Source organism: Buteo buteo, chromosome 6 (assembly GCF_964188355.1).
Source record: "Buteo buteo chromosome 6, bButBut1.hap1.1, whole genome shotgun sequence".
Lineage (NCBI taxonomy): Eukaryota > Metazoa > Chordata > Aves > Accipitriformes > Accipitridae > Buteo > Buteo buteo.
The window spans coordinates 53,593,879-53,619,289 of NC_134176.1; the positions used below are offsets into that span (position 1 = coordinate 53,593,879).

At 46.9% G+C, this 25,411-nt stretch overlaps 1 protein-coding gene across 1 annotated transcript in view; it reads left to right on the forward strand.

Moving 5' to 3' along the window:
* Window positions 1–14,599, forward strand: part of CD82 (CD82 molecule) — a 41,624-nt gene extending 27,025 nt beyond the window's left edge. Inside the window, exons 4-9 of the mRNA XM_075030963.1 lie at window positions 2,856–2,980; window positions 3,973–4,047; window positions 8,955–9,062; window positions 11,347–11,538; window positions 11,821–11,904; window positions 12,426–14,599. Of these exons, the coding sequence (XP_074887064.1) occupies window positions 2,856–2,980; window positions 3,973–4,047; window positions 8,955–9,062; window positions 11,347–11,538; window positions 11,821–11,904; window positions 12,426–12,503 (662 nt within the window). The 3' untranslated portion in view covers window positions 12,504–14,599. The remainder of the gene's footprint in view (window positions 1–2,855; window positions 2,981–3,972; window positions 4,048–8,954; window positions 9,063–11,346; window positions 11,539–11,820; window positions 11,905–12,425) is intronic.
* The last annotated feature ends 10,812 nt before the right edge of the window (window positions 14,600–25,411 follow it).

Genomic DNA, 25,411 nt, shown 5'->3' on the forward strand with positions numbered 1-25,411 from the left:
CATCAGAGGTGTTTTGTGTTGCTGCACATGCAAGGGGCTAGCTTTCTTCCCCTTTAAGTCAGCCAAGAGCATCCACTTCAGTCTTAACAGAGGATCTGCTTTCTGCAATGACCAAAAATCTGAGCTGGCTTAGAGTCTGGGCTTCGCAGGGCTATAAGTGGACTCTCACCGAATGAGTAGCTCAGCTCCATCTTTCACAAGCTCTGCTTCCTTTGTGCTTTTTGCTAGAGGGGGCTTCAAACAACTTTTCTGCTTGATGGGTCTGGTTACCCGTTGACGCTACCTCCAGAATTGCTGACTCTGGCTCTAGTGTCAGATGCTGCAGGAGGGCTGCCTGTGCACTGCTTGGAGCCCCAGGGAATGAACAGTAATGGCATTCATAGCCCTGCTCCCAGCTACACTGATCTTGCAAAGGACTTTATCTCCCAAGTCCTGCTGAACACTCTGGCCTGGCTTTGGAAGGTGCTGGGAGGAGACAACACCCCCCACTAATGCCATACACACAGATACTGCCGCTTGCTCTGTTTGTCACGCTGTGGCTTCTGGCTTCCTCCTGCAGTCCTAGCAGGGCAAGAAGCACAAAAAGGGGTGTTGGTTAATAAAGTGAGGACATGAGCAGAAACGCCCTTTTAGTACAGGCAGCCAAAAAGGACCTTATCAGGGTCTGGCTATTTGCAGCACCCCTGATGGTCTGAGGCATGTTTTAATACCAGTGGGCCAGCAGCTGTTCCCCCAGTCTGATGGGTGTAGCTGCCACTTGTGGAGGTATGAAATCCCTGAGCTTGACTCTGCTTCTTCCCATTTTACCCAGAATCTCCGCTAACAGGGCATTTAAGGATTTAGTTCCTTCCTGGAGATTTCCAGCATCAGCTCTTTCTCCCTGCCCCCTTACTTCCTTTCCCATGCCTTGCCCCTCTTTCCCTCTGCTTTAGTAACCCAGGCATCAGGGAAGGAGCTCTGCACAGCAGGGCACTCCAGCTGCTGCCAAAGGAGCCTGTTGTACTTGCTTGGCTGCCCGCCCAGCGCAGAGGAAAACACGGAGTGACAGCAAACAGAGCAGGAGTCGTCTTGCCAGCAGAGCCTTCTCTTGCAAGACAAGATGTATTGCAGATGAGAAGTGCTGCAGATGAGAAGTGCAAGCACCAGCTCCTGTCCCCCTGCCACTGTCACTTCTCTGAAGGGCTTTTGAGTTGGAAATACCTTTTTCTTTCTTCTAATGAGAAGTCGACTAAGCAACTGCTTTCTAGCCCTGTGGAGGTGCTGCAACCCAGGCACTTGAGCGCTTGTATGATGGCTGGGCAGACTTTGGGGGAGGGAATAGTGTAGTCTTGTGAAGGCCACTTCTCTAAAGCTGCTACTTGAGTAAATACCTTGCAATATCAGCACCTAACCTGCACAGCAAGACTCCCAGGACTGGTGAGGAAGGAGGAGCAGGATCGTGGTTTCTGTGGCGTATGTCCAGCCAGGGAGAGTCTGGCCTGGAAATGAATCAAGGCTGAATTGTCTGAAGTGACCTGTGTGGCAAACAGCTCTGGTTCATTTTTTGATAACTGATTTTTTTTTTCCCCTCTGTTTGGCATGTTCTAGGGAAAAAGTTTGGAAGCTGGTGACTTGTACCAGGTATCAGAAGTGGGAGGAAATATGTGTTAGGGGGAAGAGTATTAGTCTGGATTCAGTTACTCTCCTCTCACGAGGAGCTCAGAAGGAAGCTTGCCTCCTGGGACTTATGCCCGGGAAACTAAGTGCTGAGCTCTGGGAACATTATTTTCATTAGTCACTGGACATCCAGAATTCCCCTACACTGTGCAGCTTGCGGGTTTAAGAATACCTCTTAATGATAAATGAGGTTTCTGGTTACTATTTCTAGACAGAGTATCTCTTCACCTTTTGTGCTGTAATGCTTGCTTCCTCCAATCCTATTCTGCAAGAAACAGTCCTGTGACCAACCCAAATGTAAGAGCTAGTTCCTTCTGTTGCTTGCAGTACTAAATGTTGAAGGGAGAGGACTGACAGCACCAGCATATCTGAAATGATACTACCTAAACTTGGCTGAAAAACTGTTGAGCGTTTAAGAGCACTGTCATTCCAGACACAATAGCAGGGGATAGCTAGGACGATATGTAAAAGTAGCTAATTTGGGCACGATACCTATTTTGAACCTGGAATAGCATCTATTTGCAGTGGGTCATACACAGGTGCTGCAACAGCCTGCAGCGAGTGCCTGGCCACAAGCCATTCAACACTGACTTGTCAAGTAACCTGTCACATCATCTATGCTTAATACTAGCTGTAGCTCTTGCGTTGTGTCTCACTCCACAGAGTTTGTGTGTCCCACTGTTGACTGCAAGTGGATAAGTAAAAACAGAATGGCTGGAACAAGGAATAGTGCATTAAAGTGAAAAGGAATAGTGTATGAAAGTGAAAAGCCAAACCAAAAAGAGGTTTTGGGACTTGAAAAAAAGTTTCCTTGAAGATAGCAAAGGGAATTGAAGCAAAGGCAGTAGTTGTGGAGTAGGACATACTTTGTCTTACTCTCACTCAGAGTGCATTCATGAGGGAATTAAAAATCTAGTAAGCAGCTAACTTTCTCCAAACAAGGTTAATTTGTTTGGACTGACCTTGAGTCTTCCAGGCTCTGAGATAACGGAGACCTGCAGGTTGGCTTTGAAAGTCTTCCTTTATCACAAGACACCCAGAAGCAGCCTTCTGTCCCCATGTTCAACACGCCTCTGTGCAGTCCCTTTGTAGAAGAGAACAGACTATTTTAAGTAGATATGGAGGCAGTTCTCTAAATGGTGACGGCAGATGTAGTTTTTGTCAGTAGCTAATTTTGTTCCCTCTCCTGGCCCCTACAGAGATGTCATCTCCCTCCCTGAAGACTGGTGCATACGTCCTCATCGGTGTTGGGGCTCTCACCATGCTGATGGGGTTCCTGGGTTGTCTTGGAGCAGTCAATGAAATCCGATGTCTCTTGGGTCTGGTGAGAGAATTCATGCTATGTTTTAGATCCAACCTTTAACACCAATTCCTGCAAAATATCTGTTGGATTGTAGCTGGGGTTCAGGTCTCCTGGGGATGGTACTTCTGCTAGGTCAACTTGGATCCAATTCTTAATTTGCACCCATTAAATTCTGCAGCAGTCAACAGGCTGCAATAGCAGTTCCTCAGACATTACTGGTGATTAGCTAAAAACTCTGCAAAATGAGAAGGGATGTTGCTGACGCTATCTGCAAACACACTGTGGGTTGAGGACTTCCAACCGAGGAGAGGTGTCCCAGGTGACCCTGTACCTTGTCCCCCCCACCCCAACTTCCCAGTTGGCATTGGGCGAGGACAACTGTCAAGGGCAGGGGGAGAGAGAAGAGGAAGAGTGACGGTGTCCTGCTGTGCTGCAAAGTTCAGCTTCTGTGGACAGTGCGAGAGTTGTGAGAGACTTTGCTAGGAACGTCCTGTATGTAAGGACCTCTCTTCAAACGGTTCGTTTATAGGAAATTTTCTGTCTGTGATGGATGAGATGACACTAGCTTCATACACCTCAGCCTGCTACTTGACTCCTGCTTATTCAGAGCACATATGTATAGGAAATCAAGTATGGCCACACTGTGTATCCTGGCATTAGGAACATCTCCCAATGTAATGGTAGTAGCTGCCACTGTTTAAAAGTAACCTCAGATGTCAAACTTTCCTTAAAAGCAGCTTGCTGGTGAATTTTAAGTTTTAAACCCTCTCCCTCATGAAGTCTTCCTGTTGGCCTGATGGGAGAAGTGTTGAAGTGCACTGGTCTGATGTAGATGCTTGTACTTAAGCCTTTTACTGGGGAGAGCATTGCTGATAGCAGAGCTCGTCTGCAGGCAAAGGTGTTGGCTCAATGTTGTGACTTCTCTTGTCTGTGAAATCTTACTGAGACTTGTGCAGTTATGTGCAGACCTTTCTAAAGGCTGATAGTAGTCACCTATTCTCTTTTGTTTCCAGTACTTCACCTGCCTGATGGTAATCCTTATAACTCAGGTCGCTGCTGGACTGGTCATCTACTTCCAGAAAGAAACGGTAAGTGTTTCTTACTGTGCATATTTTCCTTGGTCTTGGTTTGGGGGAACAGGAGACAAGTGGAGATTCTTTCTTCCAAACCGGGCTATACTGTTCGCAGGCATAACTGGATTCTCCTTTCCTCTACCCCACTCAGCAGCTTTGCTGTACAGTTTGCTGCTTCTGTATCTGCCAGCCTCAGTAGTGCTACTTTCTCAAGGATTATGAAGCTCTCTGTTTGGTATGCAGGCTTTATTTTTGGGTAGTGGGAACAGTAAAAATAAATTCCTGAAAGGCTTTTGACCACACCTCCTCTTGATCCTGCTGCAGACTGCTATTTGGGCATGTAGTTGCAGTGATTACTGCCATGTTGTCATCACTGGTGCTTTGAGGGGTTACCAGCCTGAGTGATTGCTTTTTTGACTGGCCTCCCTCCTTGTGTCATCTTATTCTGTCCTTTCGGTCCTTCTGCATCTGTATGTAAAACTCTCCTTGGAAGAGCTGTCCTCTTTCTTCAAGAGCAAACTCAAGTATCTGACAGTTCCTGTACTACAGTTTGAGCTTAAAGCCAAGTGGTTTAACATTTTGAAGTGGATCTCTTTGTCAGGAATGCAGTTTCACAGTGTATGCTTCTAGAGCTCTAATAGGCTTAGTAGTGTAAAGGGAATATTGAACTACTTAAGTGCACTGCAACGGCCTGTCCTGGCTGTAGGTTCCCTGGCCAGGGCAGTGCCTGGTCAGGCCTCCAGCTGTTTGACAGCTAAACTGGGAGCCACATTCATGCAGTGGGAGCAGGTTGTAACTGTGGGTTCCCTGCTGGCTTCTGTCCTGGTATTCAGGTTTCTGGTACCAGTTTCGGGTAACCCTGTCCTTTGCCACATAACTGTATATCTATACCAGTGCGTGGCTGTGCTTGCTTCTCCTAAGGCAACCCTCCTGCTAGGTGGTTACTGAAAGCAGGTGGTTGAGGAAGTTACGGATGGGGCCTGGTGGTGAAGTTTGGGGGTGGGAGGAAGGTGCCTGCCCCCAACGTAGCTGATAGGAACTTTGTACAAGTGGCTGTGATGACTGAGCAGCTGTTGGCTGGGTTCCTTGCCAAATGCGGTATGAATGTAGCTTGCTCTCTGGGCTGGCTGGAGCTGAAGGAGAAACCGAAATGTTGGCTAGCTGGTGTGTAAAGTTATGGCTTTAAACAATCTGCTGATTCTAAACAAACAGCTCGCTCTAATGCAGAGGAGGAGATGTGGGGAAGGGCATTCCCCTGCGATGGGGAAATGTGACTTTTTGTACATGAAATTCCGTACCTCCGTTGGTATTTCTCCTCCAGCTGTCAATCTGCTCTAGAAAACTCCAGCTTTTGAGCTGTAGCTCTTCATTTGAACCTCAGTCAGACCAGGGAGAGAATAAAAGTGCTGGGGCTTATTCTGCACAGCCCTTGGAGCCGGTGTGGCCGAGATCATCACTTGTACGGATCCAGCAGAAGGGTGGGGAAAGCTGGGCTTTGAACAGATGCTCCTGTTCAGTCCTCAGTGAACAGAACTTACAGAAAAGCTCTTCTAGAGCCCTTCTATTTCAGGATCCTCTGAAGTACCTGCCTGGAGCACCAAGAAGAACTGTTTCAGGAAGGTCTTGGCTGAAACCTCCCACACTGGTTTGTGGCTGCACTTTAGTGATGCTATGAATGTCGCTCTGCTTCACTTGATGTACGTCATCTCAGGGCAGCTCAGAGCACAGCAAAGCAAACTGAAAACTGCCTAAGATGCAGTCCCTGGATGTCTATTGTGTTCTTTGTGTTTATTTCTGACTTCAGGAACTTGGTTAGATATAAAACAAGGAATAACAAGAATGGAGGAAAGGATCTTGGATACTCGTGATACTTGTTCCTCCACTTCTTGTAACTAAAGTATTTATTTATGCACTGCAGGAGAGTAGACGGGATTATTGTACTCCTCTCTACTTGTCCTTTTCTTGATTAGTAGCTACTGAACAGATTCACTTGATGGGGTTTTTTTGTTGGAATATCTGTTCCTTTTCAGTGTCAAAATCCTTCCCAACCCCTGACATATAAAGTATGCTGAAATAGAGTTAGCGTAACTGTTAAAAGGCTGAGTCTCTGACAGGAAGGCTGCTGATTTGCCTCCCCCATGGGTATTGCTAGAGGAATGCCCCTTCAGACTGGAATTGCCCAGTACTGCTGGGAGGATGTTGATGTAACACCCGTTTCCCCCATCTGTTAATGACTAAAACTGTGCGCTGGGGCCAGGTGTTTTTAGGGACAACAAAGAGCTGAATGTCGATGGTCACCTACATCTAGTGGGTCACAAGGCCCTAAACATGGGAGAGCCTGGGCAAGGTCTCTCTCAGCCTAGTTCACACAGTTCTCTGCTGCTCGGCACTAAATGCCATGAGGGATGGAGAGCTGTGGTCTTTTGGGAATTGCCCTACTTCCTAGCTATTGTTTGCAGCAAACAGGCCTGTGTGGTTGCTGTGCAGCAACTTGCCTGGGGCTATGGTCTATGGGTTAGTTTCGGAATCTGAAGTGACTGGTGGGATGAGAGCCTCCTCCTGTTGTTTTGAGCCTGTTTTCCTGTGCAGGCTAGATGCTAATAAATTCTGGGGTACGGATCTAGCTTAAGTCTCAGACAGAGCGACAGGAATAGATGACTGACAGTGGAAGAAGCCTGCGTGATTCATTCTGTGAGCAAGACTGGAACCAAAGACCTGTGCTCTTGCCTCTGCTGTTCAGCTTTCCCCCAGCTCCCTCCTCAGTAAGCCTGTGTGAAGGGGAGACTGACAGCCCTGCTGCTTTCTGGCAGTGGTCTGTGGCTTTGGTGCCTAGGCTTTGAATGTCCCTGCTGTGGGGTGGTGGAATTGTGCCTTCTGACACCCAGCTAGCTAGAGCTGGGAAGCAGCAGGAGCCCAGAAAGCAAGGGTAGCTGTTTCTTGGAGCAATCATGCTCCACACAGCACTGAGTCCTGACAGGCCTTAAAAGGGTGAAGATGGCGAGGATGTTGAAAGCCTGCCTACATGTTCAGTACTCCTTTCTAGCTTGTTGCTTTTTTCCATTTTCCTCTGCGAAGTGCAGAAGGGTGATCAGCTGCAGGTGCCTGTGGTTTTTTTTTCCCCTTTGGGCTGCTCTGCTGGTTAAACCTGTGAACGAGCTGCCTGTGTGTGCCGTCTCTAGAGTTGTGCTATTGTTTACGTAATATTTCCCCTTTCTCCAATTACTTTCTGAAACACTTAAGAATGCCTGAGTTTTTCTGTAACTTAAACGCCTTATCTTTTGAAACCAGAGCTGTTTGTAAGAATTCTTGCCTGTTCTTGTGTAAGAGTAGAGGAAGAGCAGAGATACAGCTTCGCTGTGCAGCTGTGATTGGGGACATCTAGTTCAGGCCTTGTCTCTGCTTGTGGTGGGGTCCTGGGATGGAGAACGGAGGCACTGCCTGGGATTCTTGCAGAAGTGACACTAGGTTCCCATCTGACCTAATAGCTAAGGGGCTAGATGGGCCCCGGGGTTGGACAACAAACCCAGCTCTCCGTGTCTCCTCCTGCATGTGGAGCAGCAGTGTGCAGGAGGGGCAAGGGTGGGAACTCAGAGGTTTAGTAACTGATAAGGCTTAGGGCAGCAGCCGAGGCCAATCTCATTAGTGAGAACCAGGTCAGGTTGCCTTGATTTGAAGGGAAGGAAAAGGGGAAGCAAAGTAATTAAAAAGGGAAGAGCTAGACCTCATGAGAAGAAAGATCATGCAACTCCCATCTGTCTGCCGTAGCTGATCCCAGTGAGCTGAGCTGCAGTTTTCCTAGGAAGTAGAGTTGCTGATGTAGAGAAGCTTCTCTCTAACAGTAGGTACTGCTTCCTCTTGCTGGGTATCCCTGTGTTTGCCATGGTCATTTGCAATGCTTAACAGTAGAAGGAAAGGAAAAAACGGTTTCCACTGCTCTGAAATATGCTGTAGCACCACAGACAAAAAGGTAAGACATGGCGTGGGGTGGGAGCATCCTAGTGCTCAGCTGATGTAACTCTATCCCATCCTGCCCTCAGGCAGTCTAATGATGCTTCTCTCCAGCCTCTTGTGATCTGGGTCTGTCCTTAGCGGTAACAGCTGTCCTCATGTATGGGCTGGCTGAGAAGAGCTTCAGAAGGAGGTGGGAGGAAGAAGGTGAAGGGGTCTGCTGGCTGGTAGCTTGCATCTCTCGTCAAACTGAAAGGTGGTGGTGTAAACATCTCTTGATAAGGAATGGGGGTGAAGGGATGATTTGATACACCTGAGCTTTGTGATAAGACTGTTACTGAGCAGTTTAGATAGTTGTAGTACTTCCTGTCTTAAAATAGAAGCAGCAGTTTTAGGAGTTTGGGGAGAGGCAGATCAATGCCTTGTGAAAAAGGGAAGTTTTCACCAGCTGTATGTCAGAAACCCAGCTGCGTACAGGAGCAGGGTGACTCATACCTTCCCTGAGCGGTGGAGATGAACTGCAGTGACTGAGATTCTGGACCAGAGTCTTGCTGGCAGGGTAAGGTTAGAAGTAGTTATCTGTGAGTACTTAAGGCAATGTTGTCCTTCAGCTTGTATTTACCTTTCACCTCTCTCTTGTCTGGGGCAGGCTGCAGTTGTTCAGCCTGTGTCTTACCAGGATAACCATACCCAGTTCTGTTTCCTTATTGCTCATCAGGTTTGTAGTCCCTCTCTGTGCCTGGGCAAGGACTTGCTAGGAAGTACTTGTGCTTTGCCTGTTGCATTGCACAGCAAAGCTGCTGTCTTGCCTTGCCTTCAAGACTGAGGCTGTATGTATCACCTTATCTATACTTGTTACTTTTTGCAGTTAGCTTTTTTTGAGTGACCAAAGCTGCCTATGTGTACCCTAAGCCCCAAAGAAAAGGCTACAAGGAATTGACTAATCTAACTCTCCTGCCTTTTTTCCTTGCCAGCTGAAAGAAGAGTTGTCCCGCATAGTTGGAAGTCTGATTGAAAATTATGACCCTTCGAATGATGATGAGAGGAACTTACAAGATGCATGGGACTATGTGCAAACACAGGTGAGTCACGAGGGGCAGCAAGAGGCAGATGATGCTGTTTGTCGGTGCAGTCAATGGCCTTTAAAACTAAACTGAGGACAGGAAAACAGGTATTGCAAGAGGCAATAGTATACCACATTGATCTGGCTGATCTACGGAGTTGCCTGAGAGGTTTGGTGCCTGCAGACTAGAAAACTGTCTTGCTTGCTATTACTAGGTAAGACCCTGAACCATTCCCGCATGCTGGCTGTTAGGCTATGCAGCCAATGCTAGCTAGTCTTAGTGTATCTGGCCTATCAAATGGCACCCCAACACTTCTCTTTCTCTGCAGGGCCTCCAGAACGCTAGCCTGTGTGAAAACCACAGTGCATACTATCTTTGTAGCAAGTAAAGTCCCTAGCTTATTGCCAGACAAGTCAGCAGCAACTGCCTGCCTTACTACTTGGTGCATGTTGCTTGCTTATTGTGACAGCTCTTCTGCAAATGTCAGTGTTCTTGGGAGCCGTCCAACTGCCCATGGTTTCTGTTTTAGCATCATGGCTGGCGCTTGAGCAACTAGGTCAGTGTTCAGGCACCCTGGAGTCATGATAGCTGTTTACTGTCGAACCACAAGCTTGAGAGCTGGCTGGCTGTTGTGGTTAAATACATGCCCAGCATGGGACTGATGTGCAGTAAGTACAAGTAATAGCATTTTTCTTTGGTCTGCAGAACACTGACCTGCAGTATTTCCCCTCCTTGGAGGGAGAATGATTCGTTTATGTTTTATCACTGTAGTTGCATCTCCTTGCTAGTGGACTCAAGAGAAGCCTAAGACTGTTGTGGAGAGAGAATCCTGCTTGAGCCCTTCTTTTACATAGGAACAGATGAAGAAGGTTTTGTATAGGTGGAGAAGTTGAGTGTTAGAAGTCTAATTCCTCTCATGTACTAGAGTTAGCATTTGAAAGGGGGTGGGTGTTCTGTAGACCAGTCTTGGAGTTACTCCAAGCTGCTGTGAGGCAGAGGTAGTTCCTTCTGGAGGCTAGATCTTCAACACTTGTTTGGAAATGAAATGCTTGTCCTGGTGTGGGTGTTCAGCTGTTTGTACCTCCGCTTTCATGTCTGTTATGTCAGACTGAAACATGACTTTTTCTTTCTGAGTGGAGGGGGATTTTCCTTAAATTCCACCTCAAGTTTGATATCCTTTGTGCTCTGTACCACCATGCAAGCACTGGGATCCATGCTTAAGATCTTAGTCTTTGCTGGACTTCCCGATGTGCTTTTCCCTCCAGCAACTGCAGTTTTATCACGTGGCTGTATAGGAATGTAAATGTTTCTTCAGATGGAAAATTTTCCTCATCCCATCTTCCAGCCAGTCCCAGCTGCAGCCAGGCGGGTGCAAACTCGTCCTGACTCGCTGGGGCTCGGTGGCTTGTCGACGCCATCGTGCGGTGGCTGCTGGTGTCCCCCGGGTGTCACAGCTAGGGTCAGTGGTACCTTGCAGTTGGGAACCAGAAAATGGAAAGTTCCTGCTTCATGTCTGATCAAAAAATGCGTGCTACTTGAAGAATGAAGTCTTAGCATTTAAAGCTATGGAAGTGGCGTTGCTAGTGGAAGACTAGGTAGTAATCCTTTTGAGATGTCTTTGAATGCACGTGGTATCTTGTCAACACATTAATCTCTTGCCTGCCTTGCTTCTCCCTCACCAAATCAATCTACTGATGATGAACTGGAGGGACTGAAAAAATCTCTCAAATGTGTCACACAGGACAACTGCCCTCCTCCAGCTGACACACCAGCAACATCTGTTTTGCTCTTTTACCTCTGTTTGGCATTGTCACCTGGAAATAAGATAAGGTTTGCTAGTATTTATCTGCAAAAACTAATCAAAATTACACTCTGTAGAATTGATGTCAAGCTGTACGGCCTGCTGAAATCTGAGTATCTAGTTCTCGTGCAGTAAGGCTTGTAAAATATTCATATTCTAGCATGACTGTTGTGCTAGAACTTTATGGATGACCTGTGGATATTATAGTCTACTATGCTCACAGTCTGCTAGAAGTGGCCCTTTAACTCCTATCTTGCTAGAAGAGTGATTCTTTGGTAGGCAGTAATGCCCCTGTCTTCTGGATGGCCCTATGCATAGGTTATCGTCTGGTAACAGGGTGATGTTCTAATGTAAGTAATTCATGCAAATGGTATGGCTTGATGGATGTTTTTACATGGATAGCTCCTGTGTACTTCCTACCTCTACTGTCTGTTTGTTTTCATGGGCAGTATGTTACCAGTGCAACGTGTAAGACCATGATGATTTCTCTCTGCTTGTTAGATCTCTTGCTGTGGCTGGGCTGGAGCAAAGGACTGGGAAAGTAATAAGATCCTTATCAACAAAAGCATGACTGAGTATCCCTGCTCCTGCTCCAATAGCTCCAAGGACTTTGGGGTAGATACCGGTTTCTGTAATCTGGATGTCCCTGTCAACGGTACTGCAACGTATGCTGACTGGCCTGTTCATGAGCAGGTGAGTGGGTATGTCTGGGCCCTGTGAAGCTTCCACTGAAGTCACCTTGTCCTTGTTCCTCTGGGAATTATTTAGAGCACTCTTTTCACATCAGTATTGGTTGAAGTACCCGTGGAAGTTGGGGTGAGGGGGGACAGGGATCCTGCCCTTTTCTGCGAAAACTACTGTGAAACTTGGTAACTGGGATAATCCCTGCATGCACAAGGAGATGCATTAGAGATTTTCAGTCTTGAGATACTTAGATTCATGCTTCTTTCCCTTGTGACCATGTTTTCTCTGTAGGGATGCATGGATAGTGTAGAGAAGTGGTTGAAGGACAACCTTGGTGTCATTCTTGGGGTCTGCACTGGTGTTGCTGTTATAGAGGTAAGTCACTTCCCTGACGTGAACCTATACTGTCTTACCATGGAGATTCTTTTAAAGGCAAGGCTATATTTTTTCAAGTAATAGACACCTGGTTTATAGGCAGTGCAGTTCTAGCTCTTGGTTGTGCCTACCTGGAGCTTTGAGCTGCTGCTTTCATTGATTGGATTAAAAACTGAACAAAGCCCTGTCTACTTGTGGTTCCTGCTGCTGTGTCTGATGCTTGGCAATTCACTGTATGCATAACCAGGAAGAATGAGACAAGCAACATCCCACTAGTGGGATCCCACTTGTTGCCTTAAAAAGCCCATAACCTAGATTCCAGATGAAGGCATACCTTTTTGCAGCAAAATATTTTTGTCATCCCGATTGTTGCATTTTCCTTGCATTGGGAACCACCTCTGTTCACCTGTGTGATGTCATTAAAAGGAGACCACTGTATTCTGCTCCCCTGTATCACCCTTTCTGCCCACCTTATCTGTCTGGTTGCTGATTTTGTTCCCATTCTTCATTACTTATTCCAGCTGCTGGGGATGATACTGTCCATTTCACTCTGCAAGAACATACACAGTGAAGATTACACCAAAGTGCCCAAGTCTTGAGTTGGCTGACTCCAGAGCTACGGCACCACAGAGAAAGGAGCAAACAGAACATTCCTGCCTCATACCCAGACTGTCCAACCATTGACCATTACTCCTGTGACATCCCATTTCTGATACCACTCTGCTAAGAACTGTTAGAGCTGCAATACAGCCTGATCTTCTGGCAATAGGGCCCTTGGGCCATCTGCATCCTGCCTCTGGATTATTTCTACTTCAAGAAGCAGAACTTAACTGTCTCATATCAGTTGAGACACCGATTAACCTGAGGGGACAATGCTTTTGCTGCCTGCTCCATGTTAAACAATACTATTCATATCTCCATTCTACAACCCACTGGACCTAACATACAATAACTCCTCTCCCCGTTCATTCTCCTCCCACACATCTTTCTCTGTACCCCCAGAAGTCCCATCTCTTTGTCCTATGAGCCAGGATTGCTGTTGAGATTCCAGTGCTTCTGTAGCTTCACCTGCTTCACTGATTTGTGGTGGTAACTAGTCGTGCTTTATAGGCCTTCTCCTCCCTTGTGGTTAACCTGATTCAGCTCCTACTATGCATCTTCCAGCCTAGGCTCTCATCTGAAAAATCGAGTGCTACCCTCATACTTGCTTCTCCTGCTTCTGGAGTCAGCTATGCCTTGTCTTCAGTGGAGCTCTTTCCTTTGAGCGTGATGAGAAGCCACCAGGAGGGAGCCAAGCCTACCTATTCCTAGTGTGGCCTGGCAGATTGTGGCGGTGGTGCTCAGCTGCTTCTGGAATGGGTCCCTTGGGTTCTGGATTTGACACTTACATGTTTCTCCCACTTGCCTCTTTACCTTTTCCTCTGCCCCTAGCACTGCTTTGCTGGCTCCTGTCAGCTTGGAGGCACTTCAGACACTGTTGCATAGCGTGGACTCAGCCCCAGGCTGAGTCTGCTGGTTGCATTCTTGGGTTGCCAACTTTTATAGAGGTTACGATTAACATGATTCTTCCCCTGCCCCCTTTATGAACATAAAATTTGTTAGCTCTGGTTTTTAATTGTGAATATGGAGGGATCTGACTGGATTGCTGATGCTGTATATTGGAGACATCACTGCTACCAGTGTCCCGTTCAGGTTCTGTAGTTTGGATGCAAGGATAAGTTGCTTTTATTTCAGTTGTCTAGTCTTCTGACTCCACTGTGGTCTGGAGCCATGGCTGCATCCTGAGCTCTGTCTCAAGTGTAAGCACTGCAGCAGATAAGTAGCTGGTTTTGCAGTTTCGCAGGCTGGGTGGTTTCTGTACTTAATGGCTGGGCTGTTAGCTCTATTCAGCCAGTGGCCAGCAGCAAGGAGTGGTGTAGAGCAGAACTAAGTAGGAAATGTATGTGGAAAAAACTGCCCCAGCTTCTTAAATAAGGGAGCTGGGTGCAAATCCTCAGTCTTAAAAGTGGCTTGGGTACAAGAGATTTCCTGCAGTTGCACGTGCGTGCAGTCACCCTGACAGCAGGAAGCTGTATGAGAGAGAAGTGGATGGTCCTTGCCTGAGACCTGACACAAGGTACTTGGTGAGGGAGCCTTTGCCTTAGAGAGGTGGTCCCGGGACTGTCTCTTGTCAGGGTTGGGGTTGGTAGAAATAACCCTAGTAGCAGTTCCAGGGGATGGCTTCAGTACCTACTTGGTTTTCCTTCTGGGAAGAAAGGCCCGTGCAGGGGATCAGGGCCCCGGCAGCGGGTCCCTGCTCTGTCCTCATCTCTGGACACAGCAGTGATTGGGGAGAGTAAATATGACTGGGCAACTGGTTTTTATAGAGGTCTGTTAAGGCTTTGCTATTTTGAGACACCTGCCCCCTCCTGCACAGATCCTTCAAGCTGACCTTTGCTATAGCAGAAGGCACCCTTCTTAGCAGTAAAGCTTGCTAGCTTTTGTAGCACAAAGTCTATTCTCTAATGTGTTCTTATTTGTAAGATTCTTGTTCAGTTACAGATGCCAATGCTGAGCAGCAAGTAAGAAGGAGCCCATGCTGGGTTTCCTTTCTGGTTTTGTCTGTTTTTAGCAACATCTTCCTACTGGAAGAAATGCATGTACAGATATAAAAGTCTAGAGGGTGAATATTTCTGTAATAAAGACTTTGCTAAAAAAATGTATCTCTGCCTATGACTTATGCATTGCAGTGGTTTCCCCTTGCTTCCTCTCCCCCCTCTTCCGCTTTACATATGAATCACTGACACCTTGTTTGTTCAAGGTAGCAAAGGGCCTGTCAACAGTTGTTCCGAGGTTCATGTGTGGACTGTGAAGATACTGCCCAGCAGCTGCAGGTGACAATTTTCCTAGGCTATGTTCTAGATTAAACTTTGCCTTGTTTTATGAAGTATGTCCGTCCTAGGGTTAGCTGACTGAGTGGCAGTTCCTTTGAATTACCTGCTATCTCCTAAGCTAAGTGATCTCTGTATTTGAAGATGTCACTCCAAGTCTCTACAGTCTGCACTGTATGAAGTCATAAGCCTCGGGGACTAACTGACAAAATATAAGCTTGCTGCTATGCCCACAGTGCGTGCAGCTCTTGCTAGCTTAGCTTTATCATTTTTTCCTCTTCCTACTCACCTTCAGTAGGCTCCTGCTTCTAGGCTGCTACTTTAAAAAAAGACTTCTCAGCCCCTGCCCTGCCACTGTGAGGAGGAAAAAAGCCGAGGCAGCCATTTTTATAAGTTATGCCACCACACACTGGGCTTGACTGCTTGAAAAGCTCTTGAGAAGTAGATAGAGCAACTGTATGAATCTTCTTGCTTCCCTCAGGTAAGCAGTTGAGAAGTGGATATGAGCTGGATCTCCAAATTCCTTCAGATCCTGCTCCATGGTGGTGTTTCTGGCCATTTAGAATGGCTGTCCTTAGAAGGACCTACGCTAGTGTGCTAATGGAGTCTGGAGCTGTTGCTTTAGGAAGTAATAAGCATGACCTAAGCCCTCATACATGTTTGAAGAAACAGTGAAGTGTGTAGAGAAGAAGGTGCTGGGGTGCTACCAGAAAACACTGGTGGCAACTGGTCTAAAGTCAAGACTTCAGTTACCCTGACCAGTGGAGCGAGAGGTGCTTAAATGGATCCTGGACCCGCAGTAGCGTGCAATGGTCTGTCCGATCTGTGAGTACAATTTGTTCCTTTAGGCTGTCCTGGGCTGTGCTTGAGGAGAGCTTGGTTCTTGGTCGTATGGGATCTCCCCTCTTTCTGGTTGGTTTCCCAGAGGACCCTTCTTTAATTGGGTGGGTGGCAGTGCTTTCCTAGGGCCTCTCGATTTAGAGGGCTACACTTCATGGCAGACCTGACCAGATGTCTGCTAGGTGGGGAAGGGTGCTGCTGGTTCTTCTTCAGCCTGATGTGGAGCTGGAAGGAGAAAAGAGGGAAGGCGAGGACTGCTGCTTGTCCCCCACTTGGGTGTCCCCCCTCAAAGCTGCCCGAGCTCTGTGGAAACCACTTGCCTTTGGCCACTGGAGGGAGGTGTTCCACCAAGAAAAGTCAGCCCGGGTGCTGCAGCATCAGCAGCATGGGCTGGTCCCTGGGGGACAAGATGATGACACTGATCGCTTCCTTCTGCTCCTAGTTACTCCTGGCAGCAGGGTAGCTAAAATAACTTGTAATTACAAATGTATTCTCCTCATAAACGATTTGTGCTGCATGCTTGGCATTTTTAGGGATGATTTTCCCTTCCAGTTCTTGGAGCAGCACACAGTTGGATATTGTGTTGCATGTCTTCCACTACTGTATATGGGTTGTGCTTGCTTCTTGAGTTTCTACCCTATGTAGCTCTGGAAGTTGAAGATATCATGAAGAGCTTCTCCTGCTGCTTCTTTCCCTGTCCCCATCTTTTTCCCATTTCCCTCTATCCTCAGTTCCTTTGCGTGGTTGGTCGGGGCCGGGGGCGGGGAGGAGGGGGCATTTGGTGCTTATAAACCTGGCTTAAAAAAAGGATTCCAAGAAGAAAGTCGTCAGACCTTCAGAGAGCAAGAAACCTGCTGCTGCTCCTTGGGCCAGGCTCCCAGCTCATCTCCAGAGGTAAAGGTTTGCTTCTGGAACTAGAAATCAGAATAGCAGACTTCTTGGGAGCTGCAGTGTTTGTCTACCAAAACCCGCAGCTCCAGCCACTGCAGTAGCTCAGCACATGGAAGCATTTTGCGCGTAACCAATAAGCTGCTATATCGCTGTTCCAAGCCAATAATTAATAGTGCAAGAGTACAGTTGTGACCTCCCCGTGGCCTTAAGCAAGGCCCCTAGTAATGAAGTGGTGACGTTCCTCATTCTGTGTGATCATGAGGAACTCAGAAGCTCCTATAATTCTTCCCATGAGGTGTTTTTTTTTGTTCTGGAAATGGAAGAGGAATTGCATTAGTTAGAGTGGGTATGTGTAAGCCTATAGGTTGCAAAGCATCTTGTTTTCTGTGATGGTTTTTGCATGGCACGTACTTGAATGTAACGTGTGGCAGTTGTTCTTTCCTCTGTAACTCTCCCATGTGTGGTGGTGTGGCTGGTCCCTGCTGGCTTTTCTCAGGAATTGAGGCTGAATTCGGTAGACTTCAGAAAAGGTCTGCTTTCTGGCTGCTGAAGGACAGACTGCAAGTGGTGGTGTCAGACTCCGACTTGGTTGGGGAAGGTGAGAAACAGCAGCCACAGGGGCTCATTGCTGAAAAGCCTGAGGACCCTGGGATTCCCACAAATGCATTTTCACAGCCAGTTGCTGCCACTCAATGCCATAAATGGAGAACATACCCTCAATTATTCATGGTCTGGCTCTAACCCATTAGCCTCTGAGACTCTTGGCTCTAGCCTTGGCCTTTTATTACAAAGAATAAACCTCAGTTAGCAGCCAGGATTTCTGAATCTTAAGCCAGGTTGATACTAAAAATGTGTCAGTGTAAAATCTACTAACGTGGAAGTCTTCAAATACTTGTAGGACGGCAAAAGGTTCTTAACAGAAACTATGCTATTAATGAACCAAAGCTATTAGTAAAATGTTGCTAGTAAAGCTACTAAGTGTGCTTTAGCCATTACAAACAGTTTCTAGCAGGCATGTGCTTGCAGAGCGCATGCAATTTCTTGCCTCGTGGCAAGAATCTCTTCTGCCAAACATGGGGAACTGCCTTCTCCTAAGCAGATTGTGTAACCCTAACCATACATTCTTACTTCTCATAGGTATGAATTTTTTGGTTTTTCCCTTCTAAGCTCCTAATAATATAATTGGCTGGGGGCTGTGTGTGCTGTTTGGCTTTTGTGGGGAGGAATTAGGGGAATATTGGATGCTCTGTGTCTGGAGAAAAGGTATGCTCTGTTTTCCAGGCAAAAACATTACCCCCATTTAAAATAGGGGTTTAAGAGAAAGATAAGGCTCCAAGTAATATGTGGATGCTCTAAGAGGTGTGGAATCTGAGAGGGAAAATCCTGCTTTAGTCCCCAAGGATGGTATTTGCACATACTTGAATTTAAATTTCTCTCTGGTGTCTTCTTTCCTATGCTTCTTTCACTAACGAATGGCATCATGAGGTGACTTGTCTGTCTGCGACAATCCAGACTTACACAGAAAATACAGAAATCTGCTTTTGTAACCACAACAGGCCCCATCTCTAAGAAACTAGAGAGCATTTCCCTTCCCTCCTGTAGGGTCCAGATGTTAGTAACTCCCATTCCTTCACAATGTTGCTTTGAGCAATGGTAGCAGCTCAGGGGTTATCTTGATATTGCTCTTCGTTCTGTGAGTGTTCACCAGGTTGGGAACTATTGGCTTACACCTAGGTGAGGCCATCAGGCTGCTGCTCCAGACCTGTTTCAGATCTAGACCTCCCTCATGACCCCAGATTCTCATTATGTCACCGTAGTGGCAGACCTTGTCCATCGTGTGGCTCTTGCCAGCATTACCCGCTGTTCGTAACCTTAAGCCTTCTCCATGTTCTCTCTTCTTGTCCAAGCAATTTCCCCAGAAGTTCTCGGCCTGCAATTCTTTCCAGACCTGGCTGCCCTGGCATCAGGTAACTAACTCCAAAACAACAGTTGTGACAGTGCTGGAGATCAGAGGAATGTACATCAGACTAAATTTTTCATCTTTTTGCCCTGCTTAGAGTTACAGACTGGACATATGGAAGTTCTTCAGAGACAGCAAGAATCCCAGAGCATGTGAATCATCTGAATTACTTACCCAGCATGCTTCCTGGGTATTTTCTACATAGTGCTTCTGGAAGCTATTTAGGATTTACTAGGGTGGAAATGTGAGGTCCTGTCAAGACCATGTTATAGTACAGGCATGTGCTTTGGGCACTAAACTTGCAAAATGATGTCAGAATAGTATAACTCATGTAGTGATGTCTGCAGACAGCCTGGAACAATAACCCAGCAGAGAGCAGACCTTTAATTTTGGCAGAAGTTGTTTCATGATGCTCTTAAGTATTTGAAAATAAGTTGTCCTTTTAATACCATGTTGTAATTAACTCTGGTTAGCACTGGTTGGGAATTCTTTTGGCAAAAGTTTTTCCCCAGAGGGTGTAGGTTCCTATAAAACAAAGTGTGTTTTGTTTATGGGCTTTTTCTTCTGTTTAAACAGGACTGAAAATAGTTGGATAACTTCTGATGGAGGGATTTCTTCTGCTTTCTTATTGGTTGCCTCATAGTAAACATTATGTAAAAGACCTGGAATTGGACAAAATAGGATTATAAATCCATTTTCTAAATGTGTGACCTAGAGACAGGGTGTGTTGGTCTTCTAAGGTAGGATAGACTGGGGAGCTGGGTACTTTTTTTTTTTTTTCATGTGAGTAGTCAAGAGTGTTGGCTGCATCTGATGAAAAAAAAAAAGTAATTTTTTTGCCTTTAAATCTGCATTTCATAAGATCTGGGGCTTGAAGAAAAAAAAAAGGGGGGGGGTGGGTCCCAAACCAACCAAAAAGAATAAACTATCCAAGATAACACTGTTGCTTCTAGGCTGGGTGGAATTAGACTAGGGGCTGCCTGCTACTTCCCCTTCAAGCAAAGGTGTCTGTAACAAATGTGCAAACCAGGTCCACTTTGACAAACCATTGGAATCGTAGAATCCTTTAGGTTGGAGAAGACCTTTAAGATCACGGAGTCCAACCGTAAACTTAACACTGCCAAGTCCACCACTGAATCATGTCATCATAGAATCATAAAACGGTTTGGGTTGGAAGGGACCTTAAAGATTATCTAGTTCCAACCCCCCTGCCATGGGCAGGGACACCTTCCACTAGACCAGGTTGCTCAAAGCCCCATCCAACCTGGCCTTGAACACTGCCAGGGATGGGGCAGCCACAACTTCTCTGGGCAGCCTGTTCCAGTGCCTCACCACCCCCACAGTGAAGAACTTCTTCCTTACATCTAATCTAAATCTACCCTCTTTCATTTTAGTGCCATTACCCCTTATCCTATCACTACATGCCCTTGTAAAAAGCTTTTTTGTAGACCCCTTTAGGTACTGGAAGGCTGCTATAAGGTCTCCCTGGAGCCTTCTCTCCTCCAGGCTGAACAACCCCAACTCTCTCAGCCTGTCTTCATAGGAGAGGGGCTCCAGCCCCCTGATCATCTTCCTGGCCCTCCTCCGGACTCACTCCAACAGGTCCATGTCCTTCTTGGGTTTGCGGCCCCAGAGCTGAACACAGTACTCCAGGTGGGGTCTCACGAGAGCAGAGTAGAGGGGCAGAATCCCCTCCCTTGACCTGCTGGTCACGCTTCTTTTGATGCAGCCCAGGATACAGTTGGCTTTCTGGGCTGTAAGTGCCCATTGCTGGGCCATGTTGAGCTTCTTGTACAACCAATGGCCCCAAGTCCTTCTCCTCAGGGCTGCTCTCAATCCATTCTCTGCCCAGCCTGTATTTGTGCTTGGGTTTGCCCCGACCCATGTGCAGGACCTTGCACTTGGTCTTGTTGAACTTCATGAGGTTTGCACGGGCCCACTTCTCAAGCCTGCCAAGATCCCTCTGGATGGCATCCCTTCCCTCCAGCGTGTCGACCGCACCACACAGCTCAGTGTCGTCGGAAAACTTGCTGAGAGTGCACTCGATCCTGCTGTCCATGTCACTGACAAAGATGTTAAACAGCGCCGGTCCCAGTACTGACCCCCGAGGAATGCCACTCATCACTGCTCTCCACTTGGACATCGACCCATTGACTGCAGCTCTTTGAGTGTGACCATCCAGCCAATTCCTTATCCACTGAGTGGTCCATCCATCAAATCCATGTCTCTCCAATTTAGAGACAAGGATGTCATGCGGGACACTGTAAAATGCTTTGCAGAAGTCTGGTTAGATATCCTGAAATGCCACATCTATGCATCTTTTAAATACTTCTAGTGATGGTGACTCAACCACTTCCCTGGGCAGCCTGTTCCACTGCTTGATAACCCTTTCAGTGAAGAAATGTTTCCTAACATCCAATCTAAACCTCCCCTGGCGCAACTTGAGGCTGTTTCCTCTTGTCCTGTTACTTGCGAAAAGAGACCGATACCTGAACAGTTTGTATTTTGGAGCAGCTCCTCTAGACCCCTGCGGGCAATTCTTCAGAGCTGCAGAACTCAGCCAGGCTTGCTTGAGCAGGGCAGAGCAGCAGTGAGGTGGGTTCCACATGCCGTATGAGAGAAGCTGCCTGGAGAAATCAGTGGGCGCCCTTTTCCTCAAAACTAATACACTCGACGTAGTCACGCGGGAACAGAGTCCAGTTTTGCAGGACTTTCATCTTCAGTGCCGGCATGTTAGCAGGTCCGTCACCCATTTCTCCTTGCTGCCCAGTGGAAAGCTAATGTGCCTCTGCGTGCTGTGAGGATGGGGAGAAGAGACTGGTGGAGACGCTGTGAAATGCTCCTGCCACTAATGTTGTGTATGTTCAAAGAAGGATTGGACAAGATCATGGGGGAAAAAAGTCCATCGAAGGCTATTGAATAGAGGCAGATGCAACTTCTGCTTGGGGAAGTCATTTTTAAAACTGTATGCTGTGTAGCTGGTGCATGGAGTTTGGAAGAAAGCAGGGTTAAGGTTTTAAAACCTTGGAAATAGCTGGGAAGTCCCAGCCTGAAGTGAAATCCCACCTCAGGGAATCCCAGCTGCCTGTTGCACTGTTTATCGCAGTGCCACGACTTGTTCCCACTGCAAACATTTAACTGGATGTTTGCTTGGCTGGGGAGGGGAAGAGGAAAGGGAACTCTGGGGTGAAACCAAACCTAAAAGAGGTGATGCTTCAATATTATGGTGGAAATTTAAATGCACAAAAATCATGGCCTGCTGCTGGTTTTGGTGGTTTTTGTGTTTTGGTTTTTTTTTTTTAACTCCCCTAGAAGTAACCTCTCCAAGCAGTGTGTAAGATTAGTAAACAGTACGACTGTATTGTAAGCCAACAACGCAACTGTACTTCAGTGATTCTGGAAAGCAACATCCCAGCAACTTCTATGTCTGACGTGCTGATGTCAGTATTTCATCAATCGATACAGCTTCATAGGGTTTGGTTTTTTTGTTGTTTGGGTTTTTTTTGTTTTTGCTTTTAAGTGGAAACACACCATTGCCAGGTCTGTGTGAGCCTGTGGAAGCCTCCGGAAGGTTCTGGAAGGTGGGGGGCAAGCCCTTGGCACAGGGCTAGCCGCAGCCATTTGCCCTAGCAAATCTTTCGAACTATTTAGAAAGGGGCTTAGCTGTAATTTGCAATTCTTATCGGAAACCTAGTTTATGCCCCGGGGCGGTGCATAAGGCAACCGTCTCCCGCTGTAAGCCAAGCAGGAATCGTCCAGCAACGGAGCCAGTGGGTCCAGGAGCCGATTGCCTCCTCCAGGCAGTGAAGGACGAGCGCGGCAGCTCCGAAGCCTCACTTCCCTCTCCTGCAATGTACCCTGGACCCGGCTGTGAGGGAGATGTTCCCAGAGGACCCTCAGGAATGGATCCCTGTGGGACAGCCGCTGCCCTGAGGAGCCAGCTGGCATGGCCAGGTAGGTTGGTTTGCTGAAGAAATGTCAAACTGTGGGCTGGCCGGCAAGGGCAGCGGGACGAGCCACAGTCAGCCCCGGAGGGGATGTAGGAGGTAGATTTTTCTGGAAGAGTTGCTCTCGGGAAACTGGGGCTACAAGACAGGCAGGGCGGCAGGTGGCTGTATTTTAGCTGTTGAGGTTTGCCACGTCAGTTCTCACCGGCAGCGTGAGAGGAGAGGACGTGACTACACCCTGGTGTAGGGCTGCTGCTGTGCGAGTAGTCAGCAGGGAATACAGAAACCACAGCACCTTTATCCTTAAGCAGCTCTGCTGCCTTTCCCATTAATTTCAGGATCAGTTTGAAAGCAGTTGTTTATAAAACAACCTACTAGGTTGCCAGAGTTGCCTTTTGAGTACTTCCGAGTATTGGTAGTCTGTCTATTGCTTCATACAATCTCACCACAGATGTTATGAAAACAATCTTCTGCCTCCTGTAACACCTCGGGTTGAATGTTCTTTCTCACGCTTGCTGGGTCTTCCCAAAGTCCCCAACAACTCCTGCTTTGGCTGGTAAAGTATGAAAACTTCATGAGAAAGTTTGACTGCAGAATGCTGCGGGTTGCAGGCTTTTGGGTGGAAAGAATCGTCTCACGTTGGTGAACCGTGAGCAGAAGTAGGAAGATGTCCTAACAGGGACCAAGGCTTCAGAGCAGAGGTGCGTCTGGGATTTGGGAACCTCAGTACCCCAGTGGTCATTAGTGAGGAGCTTGCACTTTGTTAGAGTAGCGAAGAAGCTGGTTACACCAGCTTTTATGTGAGAAGATGCAGAGAGCACATTGCTGATCAGATGGCTATCGTAAAGTTGGCAATTTCATGCCTAGCTGTAGTGGAAGCTAATTAGCTCAAGGCCATCTTTCATCTGAGCAAGGCAACAGCAGGGTTACATTGTCTTCCTATTAGGCAATAGTCTTCCCTGACAAAATGAGATGTCTGGCGATTCTCATAATTGCATACAGCTATTTATTTTTCACCACAGCTAGATCGTCTCACTCTTTAATAGGCAGCAAAATGGTAATGAGATCTTCTTTTCTCTTGAATTCATCACAAGCCATGCTGAGGACTCCTATGCTGCAAAAGCAAAGAGGAGGGCAAAGCAGAAGTAGAGGAGGAAGCAGCCTCTTTGTCTCTACCCTGAAATCAGCTTAGTAGGAAAGGGTAGTCTGCTAGCTCCTGCCTTAAGGGTGAAATCTCTAGCATAACTGCTTCCCGCTCAACCCTTTATTCTCCCAAACTAAGAGAACTTCTGTTCACGCACTCCTGTTAGTGCCATCAGGACCTTGTAAGAACTTTGCAGTACTGCCAACAGTTCTGCGCCGTGTAAACGTAATCCCAGCTCTGTCCTTAATGCACCAATCTCTCTACCTGCCGGTCGTCCTGTGTGTGTGGTCGTGCTAGAATTCAGCGTTGAAGCCAGCTAACTGTTGTTTGCAGGGAGAGGACTACAGTTGAGGATGTAATTGGTTTATAATATGCAGAGATGTTTCACATAAGGATAAGAGCCCAGGGCCAGAAGGGTTGAGAGTATGGCACGTTTCAGGATCCTGGAAGGTTTGTAGTGCTTTATGGCTGCTGTTGTCAGATTCCATCAGTAAAGTGAAAGCCTGCCTCGCTGGAAATAAAAGATTATGGTTAGGATCCATGCAAGGACAAATAAAAGCTTGTTAAAACTGTGAAGATCACCTGTTTATAATGGACTAACTGGTGACAGAAGCAGAGAATGTTTTGATAATCTGGTTAGGGAGTGATGTTAGGGAGTGATAGAAGAAGCATAGAATAGTTTGGGTGGGAAGGGACCTTTAAAGGTGATCTAGTCCAACCCCCCTGCAACGAGCAGGGACATCTTCAACCAGACCAGGTTGCTCAGAGCCCCGTCCGACCTGACCTTGAATGTTTCCAGGGATGGGACATCGACCACCTCCCTGGGCAACCTGTGCCAGCGTTTCACCACTCTCATTGTAAAAAATTTCTTCCTTGTATCTAGTCTGAATCTACCCTCTTTTAGTTTAAAGCTATTACACCTTGTCCTATCACAACAGGCCCTACTAAAAAGTCTGTCCCCATCTTTCTTATAAGCCCCCTTGTTTGTGTCATTGAGTCTAAGCCTGCCCAGACAACGCTGCTGCTGTGAGACATGCTGAGGGGAGCAGCCTGGCATGCTCTGTCGGGTTTAGGGTTATCCAGAACTTAGGCAGGGAGTGTTTGAAGAGCACAATGTACAGTAATGAATGAGAAGTACGGATGCAAAGTCTAACAGCCGCTTTTTTTTTTCCTTTTTTTTCCCCCCCTATTTTTCCCCTTTTTTTCTTTTTTTCCCATAGAGTTACAAGTACAGTGAGGGTTGGGGCAAGAAACACCGAAGCTGGAGTTTGCCCAGTCCTCAGGAATGAATGAAGACTGGTGTTGGTAGGATCCTTTGGCTTCAGTAACATCTTGTTCATTGGAATGAAAAGACATGAGTTAAGAATGAAGGATAAGTAGCTGTGCAAGGAGGTTCTAGTTTAGGAATACTGGCGCTGGAAATTCTTATTAATATATGGCTAAAATTAAGGTTAGCTTTGGGATGGGATAGACTTAAGAACACCTCTTACTGCTGAATTCTAAAAAACTGTAACAATGGAAAAAGATACAATGTTTTAATTTGGGGTGAAGTGGGTTGAGAAGGTCAAGCTATTGATTGGCTCCGGTTTAGACAGTAAATATAAAACATTCTGGTGCCAGCTGGGTACAAGGTCCTGGAACAGCCTTTGACGGTGGCCTCAGCACCCATAGTACAGCAACGCTTCAGAACTGTGCCCAGAATAACCAGCAGCTCTGGTCAACCCACTGCCAGTACTTTGTTACTTGGTCAGGGGAGACAAAAGTTCAGTCTGATTCCTTCCTAGGCCTAGGCTTTGTCGCAGCATGGTGTCCATGAAGAAACTGCAAGCTGTAAGATCCTACTGAACGTAGTTCT